The sequence below is a fragment of the Heteronotia binoei genome, chromosome 18, assembly GCF_032191835.1.
Source record: "Heteronotia binoei isolate CCM8104 ecotype False Entrance Well chromosome 18, APGP_CSIRO_Hbin_v1, whole genome shotgun sequence".
In the NCBI taxonomy this organism is placed as follows: domain Eukaryota; kingdom Metazoa; phylum Chordata; class Lepidosauria; order Squamata; family Gekkonidae; genus Heteronotia; species Heteronotia binoei.
Window position 1 is genome coordinate 2722960 of NC_083240.1, and position 23169 is coordinate 2746128.

General features: G+C 51.2%; 3 protein-coding genes across 3 annotated transcripts in view; all 3 read left to right on the forward strand.

The window, feature by feature from the left end:
- The window catches only part of MICOS10 (mitochondrial contact site and cristae organizing system subunit 10), a 424103-nt gene that overhangs the window by 60637 nt on the left and 340297 nt on the right, over nucleotides 1–23169 (forward strand). The window lies entirely within an intron of this gene.
- NBL1 (NBL1, DAN family BMP antagonist) lies at nucleotides 6084–11346 on the forward strand. Its single transcript, XM_060259120.1, has 3 exons — nucleotides 6084–6300; nucleotides 7460–7571; nucleotides 11002–11346. Exons 1-3 carry the CDS (start codon nucleotides 6134–6136, stop codon nucleotides 11242–11244), a joined length of 522 nt encoding a protein of 173 aa, XP_060115103.1. The 5' UTR covers nucleotides 6084–6133; the 3' UTR covers nucleotides 11245–11346.
- The window catches only part of HTR6 (5-hydroxytryptamine receptor 6), a 36465-nt gene continuing 32635 nt past the window's right edge, over nucleotides 19340–23169 (forward strand). Inside the window, exon 1 of the mRNA XM_060259182.1 lies at nucleotides 19340–20087. Coding sequence (XP_060115165.1) covers nucleotides 19365–20087 — 723 coding nt within the window. The 5' untranslated portion in view covers nucleotides 19340–19364. The remainder of the gene's footprint in view (nucleotides 20088–23169) is intronic.

Consider the following 23169-nt stretch of genomic DNA (forward strand, 5'->3'; position numbering starts at 1 on the left):
AGAATTGGACCCGGTGGTCCAATCTTTTTGAAACTTGGGGGGTATTTTGGGGAGAGGCACTAGATGCTATACTGAAATTTTGGTGTCTCTACCCCAAAAAACAGCCCCCCCCCAGAGCCCCAGATACCTGCAGATCAATTCTCCATTATTTTCTATGGGAATAAGTCTCCCTAGGGAATAATAGAGTTTCCAGCAGACATTTCCCTCCCCTCCCCCCGCTTTCTGACGACCCTGAAGCGGGGGGAGGGTCTCCAAACCGGGGGATCCCCTGCCCCCACCTGGGGATTGGCAACCCTACTGCCTTTTAGAACAAAGTTTGAGTCCAGTGGCACCTTGAAGCCCAACAAAGTTTCATTCTGGGTATAAGTTTTTGTGTGCAGGCACACTCCTTCAGATACACGAAAGCCTCTACCCAGAATGAAACTTCGTTGGTCTCAAAGGTGCCACTGGACCCAAACCTTGTTCTGTTGCTTCAGACCAACATGGCAACTCCCTGAATCTACCTTGCCAAGGATATTGGAAGGAAGATCTCAAGATGATCTTCCTTCCAAGGTGTGGCCAACGGTAGCTCTCCAGATTTTTTGGCCCATAACTCCCATCAGCCCCACCCATTGGCCATGCTGGCTGCGGCTGATGGGAGTTGTAGGATGGTGGCTTGGGGGAGGGACGGTGGCTCCGTGGTAGAGCATCTGCTTGGGAAGCAGAAGGTCCCAGGTTCAATCCCCGGCATCTCCAAAAAAGGGTCCAGGCAAATAGGTGTGAAAAGCCTCAGCTTGGGACCCTGGAGAGCCGCTGCCAGTCTGAGAAGACAATACTGACTTTGATGGACCAAGGGTCTGATTCAGTATAAGGCAGCTTCATATGAAAGAGTAGGCAAAAACATCTGGAGAGCCCCTGTTCCCAACCAAACCCAGCTCCAGTCTGGGTCACCACACAAACAGCAGCAGGCAGGGGAAGGGACCCCCCCCCTCGCCTCACACCCAGCCAGGGAAGAGAAGAGAAGAGAAGAGAAGAGAAGAGAAGAGAAGAGAAGAGAAGAGAAGAGAAGAGAAGAGAAGAGAAGAGAAGAGAAGAGAAGAGAAGGGGGCTGGCAAAATAAAACAAGACCCCTCCCCTCAAAAGACCCCCCTCCTCCTCAGCAGCATTTGTTGTGGGGGGGGGGGAGAGAATGAAGGACTCAAAGACAGACGCTTAAGCAGGGGTGGCCAAGGGTAGCTCTCCAGATGTTTTTTTGCTTACAACTCTCATCAGCCCCACCCATTGGCCATGCTGGCTGGGGCTGATGGGAGTTGTAGGCAAAAAAACATCTGGAGAGCTACCGTTGGCCACCCCCGCAATATGATCTTGTGTCCAAAAACACCAGGGCCCAGTGGGACCTGCCGCAGTTCCACCAGGTGTGTAAGACCAAACTATTTAAGCTTGCCTTCAATGGTTAAGGGGAGGTAGCAAATGTCCCACAAATGTCTCTTATCTGGGAGAACCAGGTTTGATTCCCCACTCTTCCACTTGCACCTGCTGGAATGACCTTGGGTCACCCATAGTGGTTAAGTGAGCGGACTCTTTTCTGGGAGAACCGGGTTTGATTCCCCACTCCTCCACTTGCAGCTGCTGGAATGGCCTTGGGTCAGCCATAGTGGTTAAGTGAGCGGACTCTTATCTGGGAGAACCGGGTTTGATTCCCCACTCCTCCACTTGCACCTGCTGGAATGACCTTGGGTCAGCCATAGCTCTGACAGAGGTTGTCCTTGAAAGGGAAGCTGCTGTGAGAGTCCTCACTGCCCCACCCACCTCACAGGGTGTCTGTTGTGGGGGAGGGAGATAAAGGAGATTGTGAGCCGCTCTGAGACTCTTCAGAGTGGAGGGCGGGATATAAATCCAATATCTTCTTCTTCGTCTTCTTCTTATATTGGTTAAGTGTGCAGACTCTTATCTGGGAGAACCGGGTTTGATTCCCCACTCCTCCTTCACTTGCAGCTGCTGGAATGGCCTTGGGTCAGCCATAGCTCTTGCAGAGTTGTCCTTGAAAGGGCAGCTTCTGGGAGAGCTCTCTCAGCCCCACCCACCTCACAGGGTGTCTATTGTGGGGGAGGGAGATAAAGGAGATTGTGAGCCGCTCTGAGACTCTTGACTGGAGGGCGGAATATCAATCCAATGTCGTCGTCTTCTTCTCATGCCGCCTTCCTTGGGCGAGCCCTAATTCCCTTCCAAGTGTCAATTTCCTGGTGCTGAATCCTTCCCCCTTCCTTCCTCTATTCAGCCACACTTTCCCCTAACCTTGGGTGACTTGCAAACCCGACAGCAGGCAGGAAGCAAACAATTAGGGAGCGCCCTGCATGACACGGGGCGGGCCGGGAAGACTCCTGGGCGAGGGCGTCGCAAAACAAACACCAAAACGTTCCAAGGCAGAGTCCTCTGAGAAAGCGGAGGAAGTTTCCTCTTCTGCGGTCTGGCCGGGAATCCGCTTCTGCTCTAGCGGCACCTGCTGGTCAGACTCGGAGATGCTTTTGCACCGCTTCCCAGTGAGATCCAGGATAGACTGCCTCCGGAAGTGGAGGTTTCTTTGATAGGCTGCCGTGCCCTTAATCCTTTATAAAAGAGTCGAACAAAGCAAGAGTCAAGTGGCACCTTTGAGACCAACAACGTTTTGTTTGGAATGTAAGCTTTCGTGTGCTAGAAGCACGCTTCCCCAGACAAAAGTATTCTTTTTTCTAACGGCAAACTAGAATTATGTTGATATGTGTGTTACATGTTTCGATCAAACCTCCGAGAAACCTGTGCCCTCATTACAACAGACTCTCATTTCTTGCACTTCACACCCAGGATACTTAATGGGTTTAGTACGTGGACATCACTCTGCTCTTCCAACTTAATCATTGTTTCAGCCCAGTTAACATAAACTAACAAACCCCAGACCCCAACTTGTGACTCTTTTAATCTGCTAAAAAGCATTTCCATGACTCTGCATACTAACTCACTGCCCACTTCCCCCCTCCCCATATTTAGCACTGCTTGCCATTGCATACTTTTAAGTTTAAATTTGGATTTATACCCCGCCCTCCCCGTCAAGGCAGGCTCAGGGCGGCCGAGACTTCCTTTTGTCTGAGGTTTCTAGCACACGAAAGCTTCCATTCTGGATAAAACGTGGTTGGTCTTAAAGGTGCCACTTGACTCTTGCTTTGTTCTGCTCCTTCAAAACAACATGGCTGCCCGCCTGGGCTGAAGGATAACCCTGCTGGATGGAACCCTCTGAGCTAGGACTCGGAGTCTGCTTCGTGTGATGGTTGCCACCTGGGCTTTTTAAAAGCAGGAGCGCAGTTCCGGCTGGCTTGGTATCAGGGGGTGTGGCCTCATATGCAAATGAGTTCCTGCTGGGCTTTTTATACAAAAAGGCCCTGGTTGCCACCTCCAAGGTGGGAAATACCTGGAGATGGGGGGGGGGTGGAGTCTGAGGAGGGCAGGGCTTGGAGGGAGGGACTTCAGTGGGGTCTACTGCCATAAAGCCCATCTTCCAAAGCAGCCATTTTCTCCAGGTGAATGGGTCTCTATTGTCTGGACTCTGGAGATCAGTGTCATGAGGAGGAGGAGGAGGAGCTGGAAGGGTTAACAGACCTGGAAGAGTTGCCAGCCAGTTCCTCAGCTGAACAAACAGCAGCTGGCCCATCAATCACTCTCCAGGTACCAGTGTCAGCTGTTGATGATCAATCTCCTCAGCCCATCTCAAGAGTTCAAAGCAGGCTCCGGAAAGAACTTTCAGAGCGAAGACATGAGGCACGCTTATGCTTCAGATCTCTCAGTCCTGAGTTCTAGCAGAGTCACTGCCACCCCGGGAGCAGGCTGATTGAGACTCCCATATAGCTCCCAGCCAGGACCTGGTAACCTTGTGGAAGCAACAAGTCTATTCTCTGGCTTGCATCCACGCTCCTTCCTGATCCTGACCTACTTGATTTCCTCGGCACCCTGACCTTGTGGCTTTTGGACATTGACTTCTGATTCCGTTTTGTGATTCTGCATTGGTGACTTGGCTCCTGCTTGATTTCCTGAACTTTGACGGGCTTTGGACTCCTGCCTGCCTGCACTGAGAACGTGACAATCAGCTGTAACCCAGGAAGATCTTCAGCTGTCACCCACAGGCCGGCAACCTCTCTTTCCCACAGTGGCCACCGGTTGCCTCCAGGGATCCAGGAGGGGAGGGAAGGAGCAGAACGTCCTCTGCTGCTGACTGCTCCCCGCCCCCAGAACTAGTATTCAGTCACAGGTTTCATGTGGCCAATAGGCGTGCCAAGTTCTGCCATTAAAATGCTTTCAGGTGGGCATCTGTGCTGTTCTCCAGTAGAAGAGCCAGATTCCGATCCTCCCCCTCCTCCCCCCCATGTGAAGTGCCTTCTGACTTGCGCCAACCCTACCAGTCAATGCCTTCCGAAACGTCCTCGCGTTAACAGCCTTGTTTGGGTCTTCCAAACGGAGGGTCTTTGTGGAATCCATCCAGTAGTGCTTTAAAGACCAAACCAATTTCCAGTGTATCAGCTTTTGAAAGTCAAGGCTTATACTCTGGAAAAGAACACATTTATTTTTATTTTATTTGGTAGATTTGTATTCTGGCCTTTTCCACCATGCGCTCAGGGCAGATTAAAGATAAAGGTTGTTCCCTGTGCAAGCACCAGTCGTTTCCGACTCTGGGGTGACGTTGCTTTCACGACATTTTCACGGCAGACTTTTTACGGGGTGGTTTGCCATGGCCTTCCCCAGTCATCTACACTTCCCCCCAGCAAGCTGGGTCCTCATTTTACCGACCTCAGAAGGATGGAAGGCTGAGTCAACCTTGAGCCAGCTACCTGAACCCAGTTTTCGCCGGGATCGAACTCAGGTTGTGAGCAGAGAGCTATAGATCTCGTCTAGTAAGGTGCCTTGACACACGGAAATCTCTCCAAGGGAAACAGCACCTCTTCTGATGCTTGAATTAATATATTGTAAATCTCTGTCAGTGTTGAAAGATAAGCATGAACTGTGAGCCCAAATTAATGGCATTGTAAAGAATGGCTGACTTCCCAAGGTCAATGTCCCTTCAGTTCCTTGTGCTGTGTTTTGGCTACTGATCTGGAGCCTTGTTTGAGCAACTACCTAAACCAGGGGTGTCAAACTCATTTGTTATGAGGGCCGGATCTGACATAAAAGAGACCTGGCTGGGCCGGATCATGTCTGGTTGGGCCAAACCGTGTCGGGCCGGGCCATCTGTGTACCTATTTAAGACTAGGTAGCAGAGAGATGAATTTTATAAAGAATACAGAACAGAACAGGTGGGGCTGCACGTCTTGTTTGGGGGTGGCTTGGGCACGCATGGATGTCTCCTTTGTTGGGTGTGCTCTAAGGCTGCCAGCCTCCTGGTGGGGCCTGGAGATCTCCTGGAATCACAGCTCCCCAGACTCCACCTCCATATATATATATATATATATATATATATATATATATATATATATATATATATATATATATATATATATATATATATATATATATATATATATATATATTTAAAAGTTAAAACATGCTTAAAATGTTAGCACTCATTGGTCGTAAGGGTGCTTTCTTTGAATTTCTCCCATGAGGTCTAGGGAACTGGGCAAAGGAAGCTCTGGCTCTTTCCTTCCTTCCCCAGGGGGCCAGGAGGGGGAGGAGCCTCAGCCAATAGAAGGAAGAGAGACTTGGCTCAGCAGCTATGCTGTGCAACTGAGAGTGCCTGCCAAAGCTCTCTTCCCCAAGGGAGGAGCCTCAGCCAATGGAGAAAATAGAGATTTTTCTCTGTAGCTCCTGTGTAATTGAGCAAACTTTGCAAAGCAAGCTGCTTTGCGGAAGGAAGCAAGAAAGAGGGAGAAGGAAGCAGATAACAGCCAGTTGCTCGGGGGCCTGATAGGAGCCCTCCAGGGGCCTAATTCGGCCCCCAAACTGACACCCCTGACCTAAATCTTTGCATTTGGTTTAAAAGGAAATACTATTAAAAACTGATTCCTCCTTTTCCAGTGTTCGAGGTGGACTGAAAGACCAAACAAAAATCAGTGCAACTTTACAACCTATGCCGTGCGCTGACCGCTCTCCTTTCTCGGTCCCAAGTTCTAGAGACGCAGCAGGAGAGGCCAGGATGCTGCGGTTCCTGCTGGGTGCCTTCCTTCCGGGCCTGATCCTGGCAGCGCCGCCTCCCATCAACAAGCTGGCCCTCTTCCCAGACAAGAGTGCCTGGTGCGAAGCCAAGAACATCACGCAGATCGTGGGCCACAGCGGCTGTGAGTCCAAGTCCATCCAGAACAGGTGGGGCTGTGCGTCTTGTTTGGGGGTGGCTTGGGCACGCATGGATGTCTCCTTTGTTGGGTGTGCTCCAAGGTTGCCGGCCTCCTGGTGGGGCCTGGAGATCTCCTGGAATCACAACTCCCCTGAGTACAGTTCCCCTAGAGAAAACGGCTGCTTTGGAGGGCAGAATATGTCACTGTGCCCTGCTGAATTTCCTCCTCAGACCCCAGACTCCACCTCCAAAGCCTTCAGAAATCCCCCAACCCCAAATCCCTTAGCAGGGGAGCAAAGTCCTCTCTGCCCCTGGTGTTACCAGCCTCCAGGTGGTGGCTGGAGATCTCCAACCGTTCTCCAGGCAACAGAGATCAGGTCACCTGAACAAACTGGCCTTTGGGAAAGTGGACTCTAGGGCATTGTACTCCACGGTAGTCCCTCCCCTCCTCCAAGCCCTGCCCTCTTCAGGCTCCACCCCCAAATCTCCAGGTATTTCCCAGCCTGGAGCTGACAACCCTCTCTGCCCCCCATGCCCGGGGGCCTACAGGGGGCTCCCCCCTCTTCTTCCCCTTGCTAGGCCCCAACTGGGTTGCCAATCCCCGGGGGGGGGCAGGGGATCCCCCAGTTTGGAGGCCCTCCCCCAACTCCAGGGTCATCCGAAAGCAGGGAGGGGGGAGGGAAATGTCTCCTGGGTACTCCATTATTCCCTATGGAGGCCGATTCCCATAGGGTATAATGAAGAATTGATTCGTGGGTATCTGGGGCTCTGGGGAGGGCTGTTTTTGAGGTAGAGGCACCGAATTTTCAGCAAAGCATCCGGTGCCTCTCCTCAGAGCACCCTCCAAGTTTCAAAAGGATTGGTCCAGGGGGTCCAGTTCTATGAACCCCCAAATAAGGTGCCCCTATCCTTCATTATTTCCAATGGACTGAAGGCATTTAAAAGGTGTGCAGTCCCTTTAAATGTTAGGGCCAGATGTGACGTGATGGCCAGTTATTCTTGTCACACTCTTGCTACTGGCTCCACCCCCAAGGTCCCCTGACTCCACCCCCAAAGTCCACAGATATTTCTTGAGTTGGACCTGGCAACCCTAGCCCCATTTCCCTCTGCTCCCCTTTACTGTGGACTCTCCCGCCCGCCCTGGGGCTGGCCCACCTCACGTTCTTGCTGCTCCTCTTTCCTCTGCAGGGCCTGCTTGGGCCAGTGTTTCAGCTACAGCGTCCCCAACACCTTCCCGCAGTCCACGGAATCCCTCGTGCATTGCGACTCCTGCATGCCCGCCCAGTCCTTGTGGGAAATTGTGAGTGAGTCCGGCTTCTCTGACTGGGGGGCTGCAAAAGGGGAGGGGAGGTTGACTGGCAGGGGCTGGGGGCGGGATCTGGGCACAGAAGGGGCTGTTCACTGGGCAGGATCCACCCCAAGGAGCAATTCTAGGGGAATAGTCATGGTGGGAAACTAGGGCTGCCAATCCCCAGGTGCGCGGTAAATAAGGAAACTTGCGGCGTGGACTTTAGGCAAAGCGAGAAAAACACCGTGCACCAAATTTTGCAATATAAGTGCAAAACACTCTTTTACTCATCCACTTTATCACTGTAATTCTTAAATGTCCTTCAAAGCAAGTCTACAGTCCTTAGTAGAAACTCAAACTTTAAATGGTGCCGGTATGAAAATCTGCTGTCTTCTTGTCTTTCTGTTGAGAGACGCAGATAGCCCGCTGTTCCTCTTTGAAGAGTAATTCAACAGGTGTAGTAGCAGTGACACAAGTCCTAGGTTCAAGTTTGTGTTTCCTTTACACTTCCTCTGGCCACTATTTTTACACTCTGGAACCCGTGCTTAGGCAACAGCTTACAGTCATATCTTATCAGTATGCACGGACGGTTCTTTTCCATTCGTGCGTACTGATAAGATATGACTGTAAGCTGTTGCCTAAGCACGGGTTCTGGAGTGTAAAAATAGCAGCCAGAGGAAGTGTAAAGGAACTTGAACCCAGGACTCGTGTCGCTGCTACTACACCTGTTGAATTCCTCTTCAAGGAGGAACAGCTGGACTATCTGCGCCTCTCAACAGAAAGACAAGAAGACAGGCAGATTTTCACACCTGGCAACATTTAAAGTTTGAGTTTCTACTAAGGACTGTTGACTTGCTTTGAAGGACATTTAAGAATTACAGTGATAAAGTGGTTGAGTCAAAGAGCGTTTTGCACTTCCATTGCAACATTTGGTGCGCGGTGTTTTTCTTGCTTTGCCTAACCCCCCAGTGGGAGTGGGGGATCCCCTGGTTTGGAGGCCCTCCCCCCGCTTCAGGGTCATCAGAAAGCAGGGGCAGGGGAGAGAAGTGTATCTTGGGTACACTTAATAGGGAATCATTATTCCCTATTAAAGAGGTGGCGGTCCGCCCCCTCCTAAAAAAGATTGCATCAGACCCGACCGATTTGGCACATTACCGGCCGGTCTCAAATTTGCCGTTTTTGGGCAAAATTATTGAGAGGGCAGTGGTGGTACAATTGCAGAGTTTTCTGGATGATGCTTCCATCCTAGACCCACGCCAGTCCAGCTTCCGCCCGGGCCATGGGACGGAGACAGTGCTCGTCGCCCTAGTGGATGATCTCCAGCGGCACCTGGATCGAGGCTGTTCAGCAGTGCTGCTGTTGTTAGACCTATCGGCTGCGTTTGATACGGTCGACCACTGGTTACTGACCCGCCGCCTCACCGACGCAGGGATTCAGGGGCTGGCCTTGCAGTGGCTTTCCTCTTTCCTTGAGGGTCGGGGACAAAGGGTGGCAATTGGGGGAGAACTGTCCCAGAGACACCCACTTAATTGCGGGGTGCCTCGGGGGTGGTGCTCTCCCTGATGTTGTTTAACATCTACATGCGCCTCCTTGCCCAGATTGCCCGGAGGCATGGACTGGGTTGCCACCAGTACGCTGATGACACCCAGCTCTATCTACTGATGGATGGTCGGCCTGGCGACGTCCCAGAAAATCTGGACCAGGCGCTGCAAGCCGTGGCAGGCTGGCTCAGGCAGAGTAGGTTGAAGTTGAATCCAGCAAAGACAGAGGTCCTGTGCCTGAGCTGTGGCAGCCTAGGAGGGGAAATTCCCCTACCGATCTTTGATGGTGCGCCACTGAGAACAGTGTGCAGGGTCAAGAGCCTGGGGGTGCTACTGGAGCCTTCCTTGTCAATGGAGGCCCAGATAGCAGCCACTGCTAAATCTGCCTTTTTTCATTTGAGACGGGCAAGGCAGCTGGCTCCCTTCCTGGAGCGTGATGACTTGGCAACAGTTATCCATGCAAAGCTCACCTCGAGGCTAGACTACTGTAATGCCCTCTACATGGGGCTGCCCTTGTGCCAAACCTGGAAACTGCAGCTAGTGCAGAACGCGGCGGCCAGACTGTTAATGGGACTCCTAAGTGGGAGCACATACAGCCTAGACTGCGGGAACTGCACTGGCTGCCAATTGTGTACCAGATTCATTTCAAGGTGCTGGTTACTACCTTTAAAGCCTTATATGGCCGAGGACCTGCCTACCTTAGGGACCGTCTCTCCCCATATGTTCCCCAGAGAGTACTGTGCTCCAGCTCGCAAAATCTGCTAACAATCCTTGGGCCAAAGGAGGCCAAATTGAAAACGGCATGAGAGAGGGCCTTCTCGGTCACACCTCCCTGCTGGTGGAACCAGTTACCAGAAGAGGTACGGGCCTTGCGGGACCTTAACCAGTTCCGCTGGGCCTGCAAGACCGTCCTCTTCCAGCTGGCTTTGTAATGTGGAATTATTATACCATTGCTATGTAAAGCTATATTATATCTGTAGCACCAAACTAATCTGTGGTTTTAAATTCTGGTTTTATTGATGTTTTAATGTTTAACTGATGAATAATTGTAAATTCGGCTATTTTATTTTGTTTTATTATTGTACTATTGTATATTGCATTTTATGCTATGTGAGCCGCCCTGAGCCTGCTTCGGCGGGGAGGGCGGGATATAAATTAAAAATTATTATTATTATTATTATGAAGACAGATTCCCTTAGGGTATAATGGTGAATTGATCTGCAGGTATCTGGGGCTCTGAGAGGTACCGAATTTGCAGCAGAGCATCCGATGCCTCTCTTTGAAACACCCTCCAAGTTTCAAAAAGATTAGACGAGGGTGTCCAATTCTATTAGCCCAAAATAAGGTGCCCCTATCCTTCATTATTTCCAGTGGAGGGAAGGCATTTAAAAGGTGTGCGGTCCCTTTAAATGTGATGGCCAGAACTCCCTTTGGCGTTCAGTTATGCTTGTCACAACCTTGCTGCTGGCTCCACCCCAATGTCTCCTGGCTCCACCCCCAAAGGCTCTAGATATTTCGTGAATTGGACTTGGCAAAACTATGGGAAATAATTTCACGCACAAGTTTCCTCCCTGTCGCCCCCTTTAAAATATTCACCCCCCCCAAACCCTGGCAAATGGGGCTTGTAGCGATTTCCAGGGAGGGAGCCTCCTCCCCTCTTCAAAGAGCGTGTTCCACAGAGCTGGAACCATGATGGAAAAGGCCCTGCACTCATGTCAGATGAGCCCCCTGAGTGGTGGAAGAGCCTGATGCCCAGGGGCAGATGGAAAGGAGACAATAGGGAGGTTCCAGGCCAGAAAGGGCTTTAAACGGTCATCGGGAATAGAGAGCCCCAGCCAGTCAGAGGACCGTTGCGCAACTCACCGTCTTTTCTTGCTCTCCTCCCCGCTGTCTTTGTGCAGGTGACCCTGGAGTGCCCCAGCAACGAGGAGATTCCCCGGGTGGACAAGCTGGTGGAGAAGATCCTCCATTGCAGCTGCCAGGCGTGTGGCAAGGAGCAGAGCCAAGAGGGCGCCCTCTTCAACGTCTACCTGAACGCTGACGAGGCCCTCCCCGGCCACCCTCCGGCGGATGCGGACGAGGCCCCCGCCTCCCACCCCCGCCAGCACCACCACCGCCAGCACGAAGAAGAGACCGAGGAGTGAGCACCAGGCTACCACGACTGTCCCCTGCAGCGGAGGCTGGGGCACCGTTCCTTTCTTGCCAATACCCATCATGCTTTGCTCGTAGCCATTTTGCTGTTGGGGAAGGGGAAAGCGGAAACTTCGCTGGGGCCTAACTGGGGGGGGGGGCAGGGACTAAATGGCAGCCGCCAAGAGAAGAGGGTTCTGGGGGTGGTGTTGGAAAATCAGAAATTGCAGATTGGGATAATATATTGGTGGGGGAGGAAGAGACTTGGTGGGGGTGGCGGGGCAGAGCTTTCTCCTGGAGAGACCTGACAGGTCCTTAGACATCAAGAGAAGACCAATTCTCAGTCGCTCTGAGAATATTTTGCTGGTGGAGACCCTCAGGCTCCCATCGGTGCCACTGGGAACTAAGACGCTGGCTCAGGAGAGCCAAAGCGGGTGACGTGTGATGCTTCCTCTGAGTGCCAATGGCAGAGACGTCTCCTGTGCTTTCTGTCCTGTGTGCTGTGGGACATATTTCTTCCCCAAAGGGAGTTCTGAGGAAAGCTCTTCCAAGAAGTCTGTTCGTCCGCTGTGGGACCGAAACTCTGGATTCTGTGCTAACGTGTGACCTTTGGGGGCGTGTCTCCATTGCAGACGGATGGAAATGGGGGCTTGTAGTTCCGTGAGGGGTAGGAGACACAAGTGAAAAAAGTCTTTGAGGAGAGGGGATGCTTGTTAACCAGTTTGAACCCGTCACGCAGGCCTGCTCTCTGAGCTTCCCACTCTGGGGATGTAACACCTCCTTCGGTCGGAATGTATGATTTTTCAAAAATACTCGTTCGCTTCCTGTCTTCCGTTAACCAGCGTCGCACACAAACACATTGGGGAGGGTGGGAATTCTTTCTGCCCAACATTAGGCCTCTCTGACTTGAAACCAGGCCCCCTTGAAGAAGGGTGGGGATTTGGAGAATTCGTTTGGAGAGGTCTTTTCAGCCGGTTAATGCAGTTTCCATTTCTAAAACCACCGGGCTCAATTTGGCCCAAGCTTCCAGAATCAAGTGAAGAGTTTCTCCAGATGGGATTCTTGGGTCCAGCTGACCAGATCTCAAGGGCAGCTTCGCACATAAAAAATCCCTCTTCCAGCCTCCAGGTAGAGTCCTGAAAACTCCCAGAATTACAATCGACCTCCAGAAGGCAGAGTTCAGCTCCCCTGGAGAAAAACGGCAGCTTTGGAAGGGTAGGCTCTGTGGGGTTATACCCAGCTGAGGCCCCGTCCCTCCCCAGACTCAACCCACTCCAAGCTCTACCCCCCAAATTTCCAGGAATTTCCCAACTCAACCCACTTCCAGGGCTTTAGTCTTGATTGAAACCTCTGTGTTGCAAACATCAATGGTGCTTTTGGGCTGTGGTGTGCTTCTTTCAGACGGAGGGCAAAGTATAATTTGCAGCTAGGGATGCCAGCCTCCAGGGGGGAGGAAATAACCCTCAGGTTCGGTGATAACCGGCCTCCAAATAAACAAACAAGCTATTAAATAGTCATACAAAATGATTTATATAACATAAGAACATAAGAGAAGCCATGTTGCATCAGGCCAATGGCCCATCCAGTCCAACACTGTGTCACATAAGAACATAAGAGAAGCCCTGTTGGATCAGGCCAATGGCCCATCCAGTCCAACACTGTGTCACATAAGAACATAAGAGAAGCCATGTTGCATCAGGCCAATGGCCCATCCAGTCCAACACTCTGTGTCACACAGTGGCAAAAAATTTTATATATACACACACACTGTGGCTAATAGCATTCTAGACATTCTCACCAACGTTTCTTATCAACATACCCTGATACCCTGATAAACAGAACCCCTCAAGTGAATAAAAGGAAGGACATCATCTCAAAGGTTCAGAATACACAGTCCCACGTAGATGATCATCTATCCTGCCACATACAAAAGGAACCCTCGGTCCACTTGCTCCTGAGGAGACCCCATAGTACTTCTGGAAGATGATTCCAGCTCCAAATATATAAAATTTATACAGCACCACACAGCGACGAGGTACTTTGTATTCCCTCGCTTCACTAGACGTTTCGACCAGCTTTTTACAATTTTATCAGAGGATGGCAAGATTCCAGTTCTCCACTCACAGATAGGCTACATTTCTCAAAAAGGTTTTGGCAAGGTCTTGGCAGCCATCCAGAAGTACTACGGGGTCTCCTCAGCAGTTGTCAGAGCCCTGGAGGTTTGGAGGGGGATCCTGGGGAAGGCAGAGTTTGGGGAGCTCAGCAGGAATGCCGTGGCCAGTGGGCCCCTTTGAGGGCAGCCGTTTTCTCCAGGGGTCCTGGCTTCTAGAATCTGGGGATTAGTTGCCAGGGCTGGATCTGGAGGGGGGGCAGAGGGGGGCGCCTGCCCCAAGCGCCAAAGGAGGGGGGGCACCAAATTGGGTATGGAGTCCATTGTATTCTATGGGACCATGAGACAGAATGGCCCATAAAGGGGCACCGTGTTTTAATTTTGCCCCCCCCTCAAAAAACATGTAGATCCATTCCTGTTAGTTGCAGTTCTGCAAAATTCACAGGCCTCACCTGGAGGATGGCAACCCACAGAGGAGGAACATTGTCATTGGCTTGCCAGCTGGAAAACTCTGGAGATTTGGCAGCAACGCCTCTGGAGGGCAGCATTTGAAGAGGGCCTCCCAGAGTCCACCCCCCAAAGCAGCCATTTTCTCCAGAGGAACCAATCTACGTCACCTGGGGTTCAGCTGGAATTACAGGAGATAGCCAGGCCCCACCTGGAGGTTGACAACCTGAATATCTCTCAGAGGGAGAAAGGTTGCCAACCTCAAGGTGGGGGTCTGGTGTGTTCTTGAAATTACAATTGACTTCCAGAGGACAGCGATCGACTTGCCTGGATGAGAAAGGAAGCTTTGATTTTGGGCGGAGTGGGGGGGGGGAGGATCTGTGGGCTGGCAACCCAAGAGAGGACGAGCGCTTTCTGCCCCTGGGAAAAAGGAAGGTCCCCTGTGCAAGCATCAGGTGTTTCCGACTCTGGGGTGACGTTGCTTTCACAACGTTTTCACGGCAGACTTTTTTACAGGGTGGTTTGCCATGGCCTTCCCCAGTCATCTCTGCTTTTACCCCAGCAAGCTGGGGACTCATTTCACCGACCTCGGAAGGATGGAAGGCTCAGTCAACCTGGAGCCGGCTATCTGAAAACCCAGCTTCCTCAGGGGATCGAACTCAGGTCATGAGCAGAGGGCTCCGACTGCAGTACTGCAGCTTTAACACTCTGCGCCATGGGGCTCTTTTTAAAGGTAAAGGTAGTCCCTTGTGCAAGCACCAGTCGTTTCTGACTCTGGGGTGACATTGCTTTCACAATGTTTTTACGGCAGACTTTTTACAGGGTGGTTTGCCATTGCCTTCCCCGGTCATCTCCGCTTTCTCCCCAGCAAGCTGGGTGCTCATTTGACCAATCTCTGAAGGCTGGAAAGCTGAGTCAACCTACCTGAATCCAGCTTCCGCTGGGATTGAACTCAGGTCATGAGCAGAGCTTAGGACTGCAGTACTGCAGCTTTAACACTCTGCACCACGGGGCTCTTTTTAAAGGTAAAGGTAGTCCCTTGTGCAAGCACCAGTCGTTTCCGAGTCTGGGGTGACGTTGCTTTCACGTTTTCGCGGCAGACTTTTTTACGGGGTGGTTTGCCATTGCCTTCCCGTCATCTACACTTTCCCCCAGCAAGCTGGGTGCTCATTTGACCGACCTCGGAAGGATGGAAGGCTGAGTCAACCTTGGACCGGCTACCTGAAACCAGCTGCTGCTGGGATCGAACTCAGGTCATGAGCAGAGCTTAGGACTGCAGGACTGCAGCTTTAACCCTCTGCGCCACAGGGCTCCCTTTGTGCCCCTGAAGAGCATGCAATTTAAACCTTATCATTTTAGCAACAGAGAGGAGGAATTGCCGGGAAAGGAGGAGGGATAATAATAATAATAATAATAAATTTTATTTGTACCCCGCCCTCCCCTGCCGAAGCAGGCTCAGGGCGGCTAACAATACGGTGACCAATGGTGCACTAACAATAAAACAGTCACATTAGAAACATTAAATTAAACATTAATTAACCTTAAAAACCTGATTAAAACAATTAACTAAAACATATTATAACGCTATCCTTGACGCTCTTCTAGTTGATGCTGATGGCGGATTTTCTTCGTTGTTGGTATAATTCAGTTATTCATAAGCTAATTTAAAAAGGGTGGTCTTGCAGGCCCTGCGGAACTGATCAAGGTTCCGCAGGGCCCGCACCTCCTCTGGGAGTTGGTTCCAGAGATGTGGGGCTGCGGCCGAAAAGGCCCGAGAGCGAGTGTTCTGTAGTTTGATTTGTCTTGGCCCAGGGTAGTCAGTCTGTTCTTTCCTACTGACCTCAGTGCTCTCTGGGGTTCATACGGGGAGAGACGGTCCTTCAGGTAGGCTGGTCCTCGGCCATATAGGGCTTTAAAGGTGATAACCAGCACTTTGTACTGGACCCGGTATACAATCGGTAACCAGTGCAGTTCGCGTAGCCCCGGCCGTACATGTTCCCATCTTGGGAGACCGAGCAACAGCCTGGCCGCCGCGTTCTGCACTAGCTGTAACTTCCGGGTCCGGCACAGAGGCAGCCCCATGTAGAGGGCGTTACAGTAGTCCAATCGTGAGGTGACCGTCGCATGGATCACCGTTGATGAGCTAAGGATGGAGAGGAACTGCAGCGAGTCCCTATTTGTGGGTCCTGTGGAGGGGGAGGCAATTCAGGGGGTCTCTAGTTTTGAGGAGAAGCCCGAAGGGAGAGGGGGTGCAGGGCACCGCTCCGAGAAAGCACCGCTGGAGGCAGAGCACCAGGGGAGAAACAGCACAGGTGTTCCAAGGGGAAACTTTGGGGAAACTTTACATTCATTTCCCGCAGCCCTGGGGGCCAGCACTGCCGCTGGATTTCATCGCAGCTGATTTAGGGGTGGCCTGTTGAGAGGAAATGTCCGTAGGAGGTTCAGGAAAAGGCAAGGTCCCCTGTGCAAGCACCAGTCGTTTCCGACTCTGGGGTGACCTTGCTTTCGCAGCGTTTTCCCAGCAGACCTTTGACGGGGTGAACAAAGCAGGCGTCAAGTGGCACTTTTAAGTCCAACTCATTTTGATTGAGAACGTCAGCTTTCGTGTGCTCTTAAGCCCACTTCCTCAGACGAGGAATCCGGCACAGGGAGCAAAGCCCTACAGAGCTGAGCAGAGCCATACATCTTTTTACCGGGTGGTTTGCTATTGCCTTCCCCAGTCCTCTACGCTTTCCCCCCAGCAAGCTGGGGAAGCTTCAAAAGAAAGAAAGTTTTTTGTAAATTTCCTCTGAATTGGGACGGGTGGGGGTGTTGGCGATACAAGTATTTGTGGGCGTGTAAAAACTAAACCCGACTGAAACACTGGGTGGCGCTTTGGCACCAGCAAGGCCCTGGGAAGGAAGGTGAATTTTTTTAAGACTTCAAGGCGGCAGAATCTAGTTGGGGTAAGATTAAGCTGAAGGTTCCTGTTAAAATCCTTGTTAAAATGACCCAGGGAACAAATAACGTTTTGCAGTTTGCTTTTCAGCACCGGCGTCCTGATTGCCGAGATTATCAGTTTGATGCCTCGTGTACCAAAATCCCCTCCAGCCGTGAAAACCTGAAATCTTTGATAAAATCCCCTCCCTCGCATGTGATCTGCGATCAGCTAGCAGAGAAGCAAACATAGAGGAAGGTACCCGTCGCCACTCTGCATGGGTCACTGCTTTGCCCTAGTTCCTCTACCAGTCAGCCTCAACTCTGCAGCAGCTGTGATTGTCACTGCTACAGATGCAGCAGAATTGCAGATCCTCAGAGGAGGGGGCTTGTTCTGTCTCTGCATGAGTCGCTGCTTTTGAACTGCCCCAGTTCAGTCTGGCGCCTCTTTTCCAGTCATGGCCTGCAGTCCCTTGGCTGCCAGGTGACACAGGTCAAAGCCAATGGCCCACCATGGATCAGCAACACCCAGCAGGCATTCCAGGTATTTTTTACTAGCAGGATTTCCTGTGAAAGCAAAGTTTTACAAGAGGGCATTGAGTCTTGAGCTGGTTCGAACTGGGTGCAACGGGTAGGGGACAGGACCAAGAATGGGGAAAGGTAAAAACAGGTTTGAACAGAAGCCTTTATAAATATGATAAGGGCTTTTAGCCCTGAGCCTTCTTTGGCAGGGAGGGTGGGATATAAATCAACTAAACTAAACTACATAAGAACATAAGAGAAGCCATGTTGGATCAGGCCAATGGCCCATCCAGTCCAAAAAAATTATACACACACACACACACATATATATACACACACTGTGGCTAATAGCCACTGATGGACCTCTACTCCATATTTTTATCTAACCCCCTCCTGAAGCTGTCTATGCTTGTAGCCGCCACCACCTCCTGTGGCAGTGAATTCCACATGTTAATCACCCTTTGGGTGAAGAAGTACTTCCTTTTATCCGTTTTAACCTGACTGCTCAGCAATTTCATCGAATGCCCACGAGTTCTTGTATTGGGAGAAAGGGAGAAAAGGACTTCTTTCTCTACTTTCTCCATCCCATGCATAATCTTGTAAACCTCTATCATGTCATCCCACAGTCGACGTTTCTCCAAGCTAAAGAGCCCCAAGCGTTTCAACCTTTCTTCATAGGGAAAGTGCTCCAGCCCTTTAATCATTCTAGTTGCCCTTTTCTGGACTTTCTCCAGTGCTATAATATCCTTTTTGAGGTGCGGCGACCAGAACTGCACACAGTACTCCAAATGAGACCGCACCATCGATTTATATAGGGGCATTATGATACTGGCTTTATCCTTTCCCAGGGCGATTTATGGACTGCCCTACAGAAGCAGAGCACAGAGCTCAGTTTCTTAGCTGTTGCCTTCCATCACCTCTTGCGACAGGAAGGGCAGCCCTAGATTGTCTGGCAGCCTAAGAAATGCTAACTTCTGGCAACCCTGCACTGATAATGACTCTGGGCCACATGAGGGGCACCCAATGCAGCACCCCCAGAAGGCTGGCGCCCTAGGCAATCACCTAGTTTGCCTAGTAACAGGGCAGCAGTCTGCCACTGCAGCTGGAGCCAATCATGTGGTAGAGTCCCGAGCTGGTCGAGTAGTTGTAGCACTGCAGATTGTGTTTCTGAGTGCCTCTTTAGGCGTTTAGACCTCACTGCAAAAAGGAGACTAGGACCACAAGGAAAGGCCTAATCTAGAATCTTCCCCCAGGATGAGATACTAGCTTTCTGCTTGCAGAGAGGGTAGTGTTTGAGGTGGGGCGTTGGCACAGGAGTGCATTCAGAAATGTCTCTCCCCGCCCCCCACCACCTGCAATCTAAAGTAGTTCAGTCCACACTGTCAGGACTTTAACACCGTTTCCTGCTGCGTCTGTAGATCCCGCCTGCCGGAGGGTTTGTGCCCTTCTGCTTTGAGGGAGCAATTCTGCCGTTCCCCATCCTCCAGAGTTTAAAAATGGCTTTGTAGTTTGCCGAGCGAGATGCGTTAACAGGCCGCTTTGCACTTAAAAATAGGAAGCGGTGAGGAAGAGAGGAGACCCCGTTTTTGTCTTGCTTCCGGCGACACAAGCTGCACATGTTGTGTTCTTTCTCTCTCTCTCTCTCTCTCCAGCTGGAGCTCGCAGAGGAGAAAATTCACATTTGTCAGGGGGGGCTTATTGGTTTCTGGAGAGATGCGGTGGCAGAACACAGCCCTGGCAGCCTGCCACACAGAAGCAAGGAGCAGAGAGCATGTTCTGTGCCCGAGGAAAGCAGGAAGCCTCTAGGTCCAGCGCCGGGAGCCTGAAGGTGGGCAAAAGACCCTGGCACTGGTCTCTGCTCCACCAGCCGAGGGAATGGATGCTGACTGGCGGAGGGATGCCTCAGAGAACAGTGTGTAACCCGGGTGCTTAGCAAAAGGTGAGTGGGAGAGAGAGGAGGAGGAGGAGGAAAGAGGGGGAAAGGAGGACGAGGATGCTGGAAAATTTCCCATCCCTGCCCTTTGGTTCCTAGCAATGATCACCTAGCTCTGGCGTTTGGTCCTCCAAGCCCTGACCCTCTTCCCCAAGCCGTCTGGCCCTCGGACGACCCTCAGCTCTCTTCTCGGTCCCGTCTCCTCAATGGAAGGAGTCGTTGGCAGCTCCAACGCCAGTGCGATCGGGGACCGGTTTGTGCCAAGCGGCAGCGCTTGGGTGGCTGCCTTCCTCTGCTTCATCATCCTCTTGACCATGCTGGGCAACTTCTCGCTCATCCTCCTGATCTTCACCCAGCGGTCCCTGCGGAACACCTCCAACTACTTCCTGGTCTCCCTCTTCATGTCCGACCTGATGGTGGGCTCGGTGGTCATGCCCCCGGCCATGCTGAACCAGCTCTACGGCCGCTGGCTGCTGGACGCCGTCTTCTGCTCCGTCTGGTTCTCCTTCGACGTGATGTGCACCAGCGCCTCCATCCTCAACCTCTGCGTCATCAGCCTGGACCGCTACCTGCTGATCATCTCCCCGCTCAAATACAAGCTCCGCATGACCTCTTGCCGGGCCGTCCTGCTCATCTTGGCTACCTGGACGTCGGCCGCCCTGGTCTCCTTCCTGCCCATCAAGATGGGCTGGCACAAGATGGAGTTCGACGCCCGGCCGCTCAACGCCACCGCGCTGGAGGAGGAGCAGTGCCGCCTCCTGGTCAGCCTGCCCTACGCCCTCATCGCCTCCGGCCTGACCTTCTTCTTGCCCTCCGTCGCCATTCTCTTCACCTACTGCCGCATCCTGCTGGCCGCCCGGAAACAGGCCCTCCAGGTGGCCTCCTTGACCAACAATGTGGCCATCGAACCCGATGAACCCACCCAGCAGGTAAAGCCAAAGGAAGCCAGCCTTCCTCATCAGAGGCTGGAGACGTGCATGCAAATGTGGGGGTATTGAAGCACAGGCCTGCTGTCATCCCTGCCCTCTGATCTGGGGGGTGTAGCTTGCCCGCTCTGCCTGAATAGAAGGCAATGCACTCTGCACATGCTTACAGGCATCTTAGTGTTGTCACGTGACATGTCCCCGAGCGCCCTGTCTTCTAGAGAGGCAGCAGAATACCTCTTTGAGGTGGGTGCTGTAAGAAACGAGGAACATAATTAAAGATTTCCGTGCACCTAGAATAACTACCCGTAGAGGAGGTGGCCTGTTGTATCTCTGCTTGATTGACTGATCTTACCTTGATCCCAATCCAAACTGTCTTGGGCAGGCCATTCTGTGGATCGGAATCAAGTGTGGTTGGATCAATTGCTCCTGATGCAGAGATTTAGCAGAATAAGCCTCTCTTACTGGAAGTTTGCCCATCGTTTCTCTGTATGAGTCAGTCCTCTCGTCAGCTAGATTCTACTGTGCGTGGGTAATTCAGCAGTGCCTTTGCTTCAGGCGGGAGAGGATAATAAAATTATTCACCATGCAGAGATGCAGCAGAATTGGCTGCTCCTAGAGGAGGCTGCCCGTGGCATCTCTGCATGCAACATGGCTGAATTTTTGTGAAACTCATTGCAGTCTGATGTAGTGAGAGCCACTGTCTGAGATGGAATATTTACAACTGATTGGTTATTAACCATGATGGCTAAAGGGAGCCTCTACAGTCAAAGGTAGTCTATTTCTGAATTTGAGGGAAGGATTTGACCTCTGTGACCCCCACTTGTAGGTCTTCCTGGTTTGCTGCTCAGGAGAACAGCATGCTGGCCCGGGTGGAACTTCTGTCTCAGGCAGCAGGCCCCTTCGGAGCTAATACTTTGCATTCTTCCCATCAGGAAGCACTTCCAGATCAGTGACTCACAAAGGGACACAGCTGGGTATCTCCTTTGGGTGCGGATAACGCTTGTCCTCAAAAGTAAACCTGGTGGACTGGCCAGGGTGTCAGCCCTGTGGGCTCCTGATGAAGTAAAGGTAAACGTAAAGGTAGTCCCCTGTGCAAGCACCAGTCGTTTCCGACTCTGGGGTGACGCTGCTTTCACAACGTTTTCACAACAGACTTTTTATGGGGTGGTTTGCCGTTGCCTTCCCCCGTCATCTACGCTTTTCCCCCAGCAAGCTGAGTACCTGATGAAGTGGGGCCCCTTAAAACATTAGACAATAAATCTTAATGATCTTTTAGTAGCTTGGAAATATAATAGAAGTTCCAGTGTTATTACTGTAATGCAACTAAAATTTACGTTGCATTTGGGGTTGCCAGCCTCCAGGTGGGGCCTGGGGATCTCCCGCTCCTGCAACTGATCTCCAGCTGGCAGAGATCAGCTCCCCTGGAGAAAATGCAATTTGTATTTACATTTAGTATCTACCGTGTACTGCCAGTGATATGTACGATATATGTACACTGTCGTTACTAAAATATATATTTATTTCACAGAAGTTTTAATTATGCCTTTTCCCCACTTATGTATTTTTGGGAAATTTTATTTATTTCTTACAAAAATTAAATGATAGCCTTATAGTTGTGGGTGGGCCCCCTTTGTCTCCTGGCAACCAATATTTTTGGACCCAATCCGCCACTGGCCAAACTTGCTTAATGTAAGAGCCGCATAGAATAAATGTCTGACGTTTGAGAGCCGCAAGACATAAACATCCGATTTTTGAAAGCCGCCCGCAAGACAGGAAGGAAGACAATAGGTGGGGGAGAGTGGAGAAGTAGAAAGAAAGCAACTTGTTCTTCAAACTGCTGCCAGTTTTGGCTTGGAGAAGTGATTTAAAGAGACAAATGCCTTCTCCAAGCCGGCTGACGGGGTGTTTAGGGGGGGGGGGGGGCTTCAAGAGCCACACAATATTTATTTATTTTATTTATTTATCTTATTGGATTTCTATCCCGCCGAAACAGGATCAGGGCAGTTCACGACAATAAAAACATTTACAATACAGAACATTAACCATTAAAACATTGAACAATGTAGGCAATATATATTTGTGAAATATATACAGTTTGGCCACCCCTGATCTATACATTTCGACTGTCAGAAGTCTGAGAAGTCCGTTGGAGGGGGGAGGACAGATAAAGAGATGGCAGTACAGGTGAAGAGTCTCTAAAAATAGCTGAGTCGAGTTGCACCTTTAAGGCCAACCCATTTTTATTTAGAACGTCAGCTTTCGTGTGCTCTTAAGCCCACTTCATCAGACGAGGAATCCAGCTGGATTCCTCGTCTGATGAAGTGGGCTTAAGAGCACACGAAAGCTGACGTTCTAAATGAAAATGGGTTGGTCTTAAAGGTGCCACTTGACTCCTGCTTTGTTCAACCGCTTCAGACCAACACGGCTGCCCGCTTGGATCTATCTAAAAATAGCTGCTGTGGTTCAAGCCACCTGCTGGTGTGATTGTTACATGCCACAGGACATGCACGTGTGTGTGTGTGTGTGTGTGTTTGTGCGCGCGAGTGGCACAAATATTTTCGACGTGCAAATGTGAGATTTCAGTCCTGTGGGAAGGAATCTTACACCAGAAAGCTTGAAGGTCAAAACGGAAAGAAAATTCAGCTGGGGCTGGGGGTGGGGGGTAGACAGAGCTGTGGAGAAAACTGCCAAGTCGATTGTTAGCCTGACAGGGTTGGTGCTCCCAGCTGGGTGCCATGCTGGCTTCTGATAAGAGCCCTTCCTTTCATCTCCTCTCCTCCCCGTGGATGACTTGTGTGGGAATAGGCTCTCATTACTGAAGCAAGCGCAGCAATCTTGGAGAAAGTTTGAGGCTGTGCGGAGGCTCGAGGAGGGAAGCTTTGCAGAAAGCTGGTCTTATCAATCTTTCAGAGTTTCCTTGACAATTTCTCTGGATAAACGGCTTAGGAACAGGAGGATCACCCTGCAGGATCTGACCCAGAAGACTTTAAGGCATCCAGCAATCTGTTTCCCTGACTGGTTGACTAGACAAGCCTCCCCCCCCCCCTCCCCAACAACAGCTCCTTTTGTGTGGCTTCATGGCAAG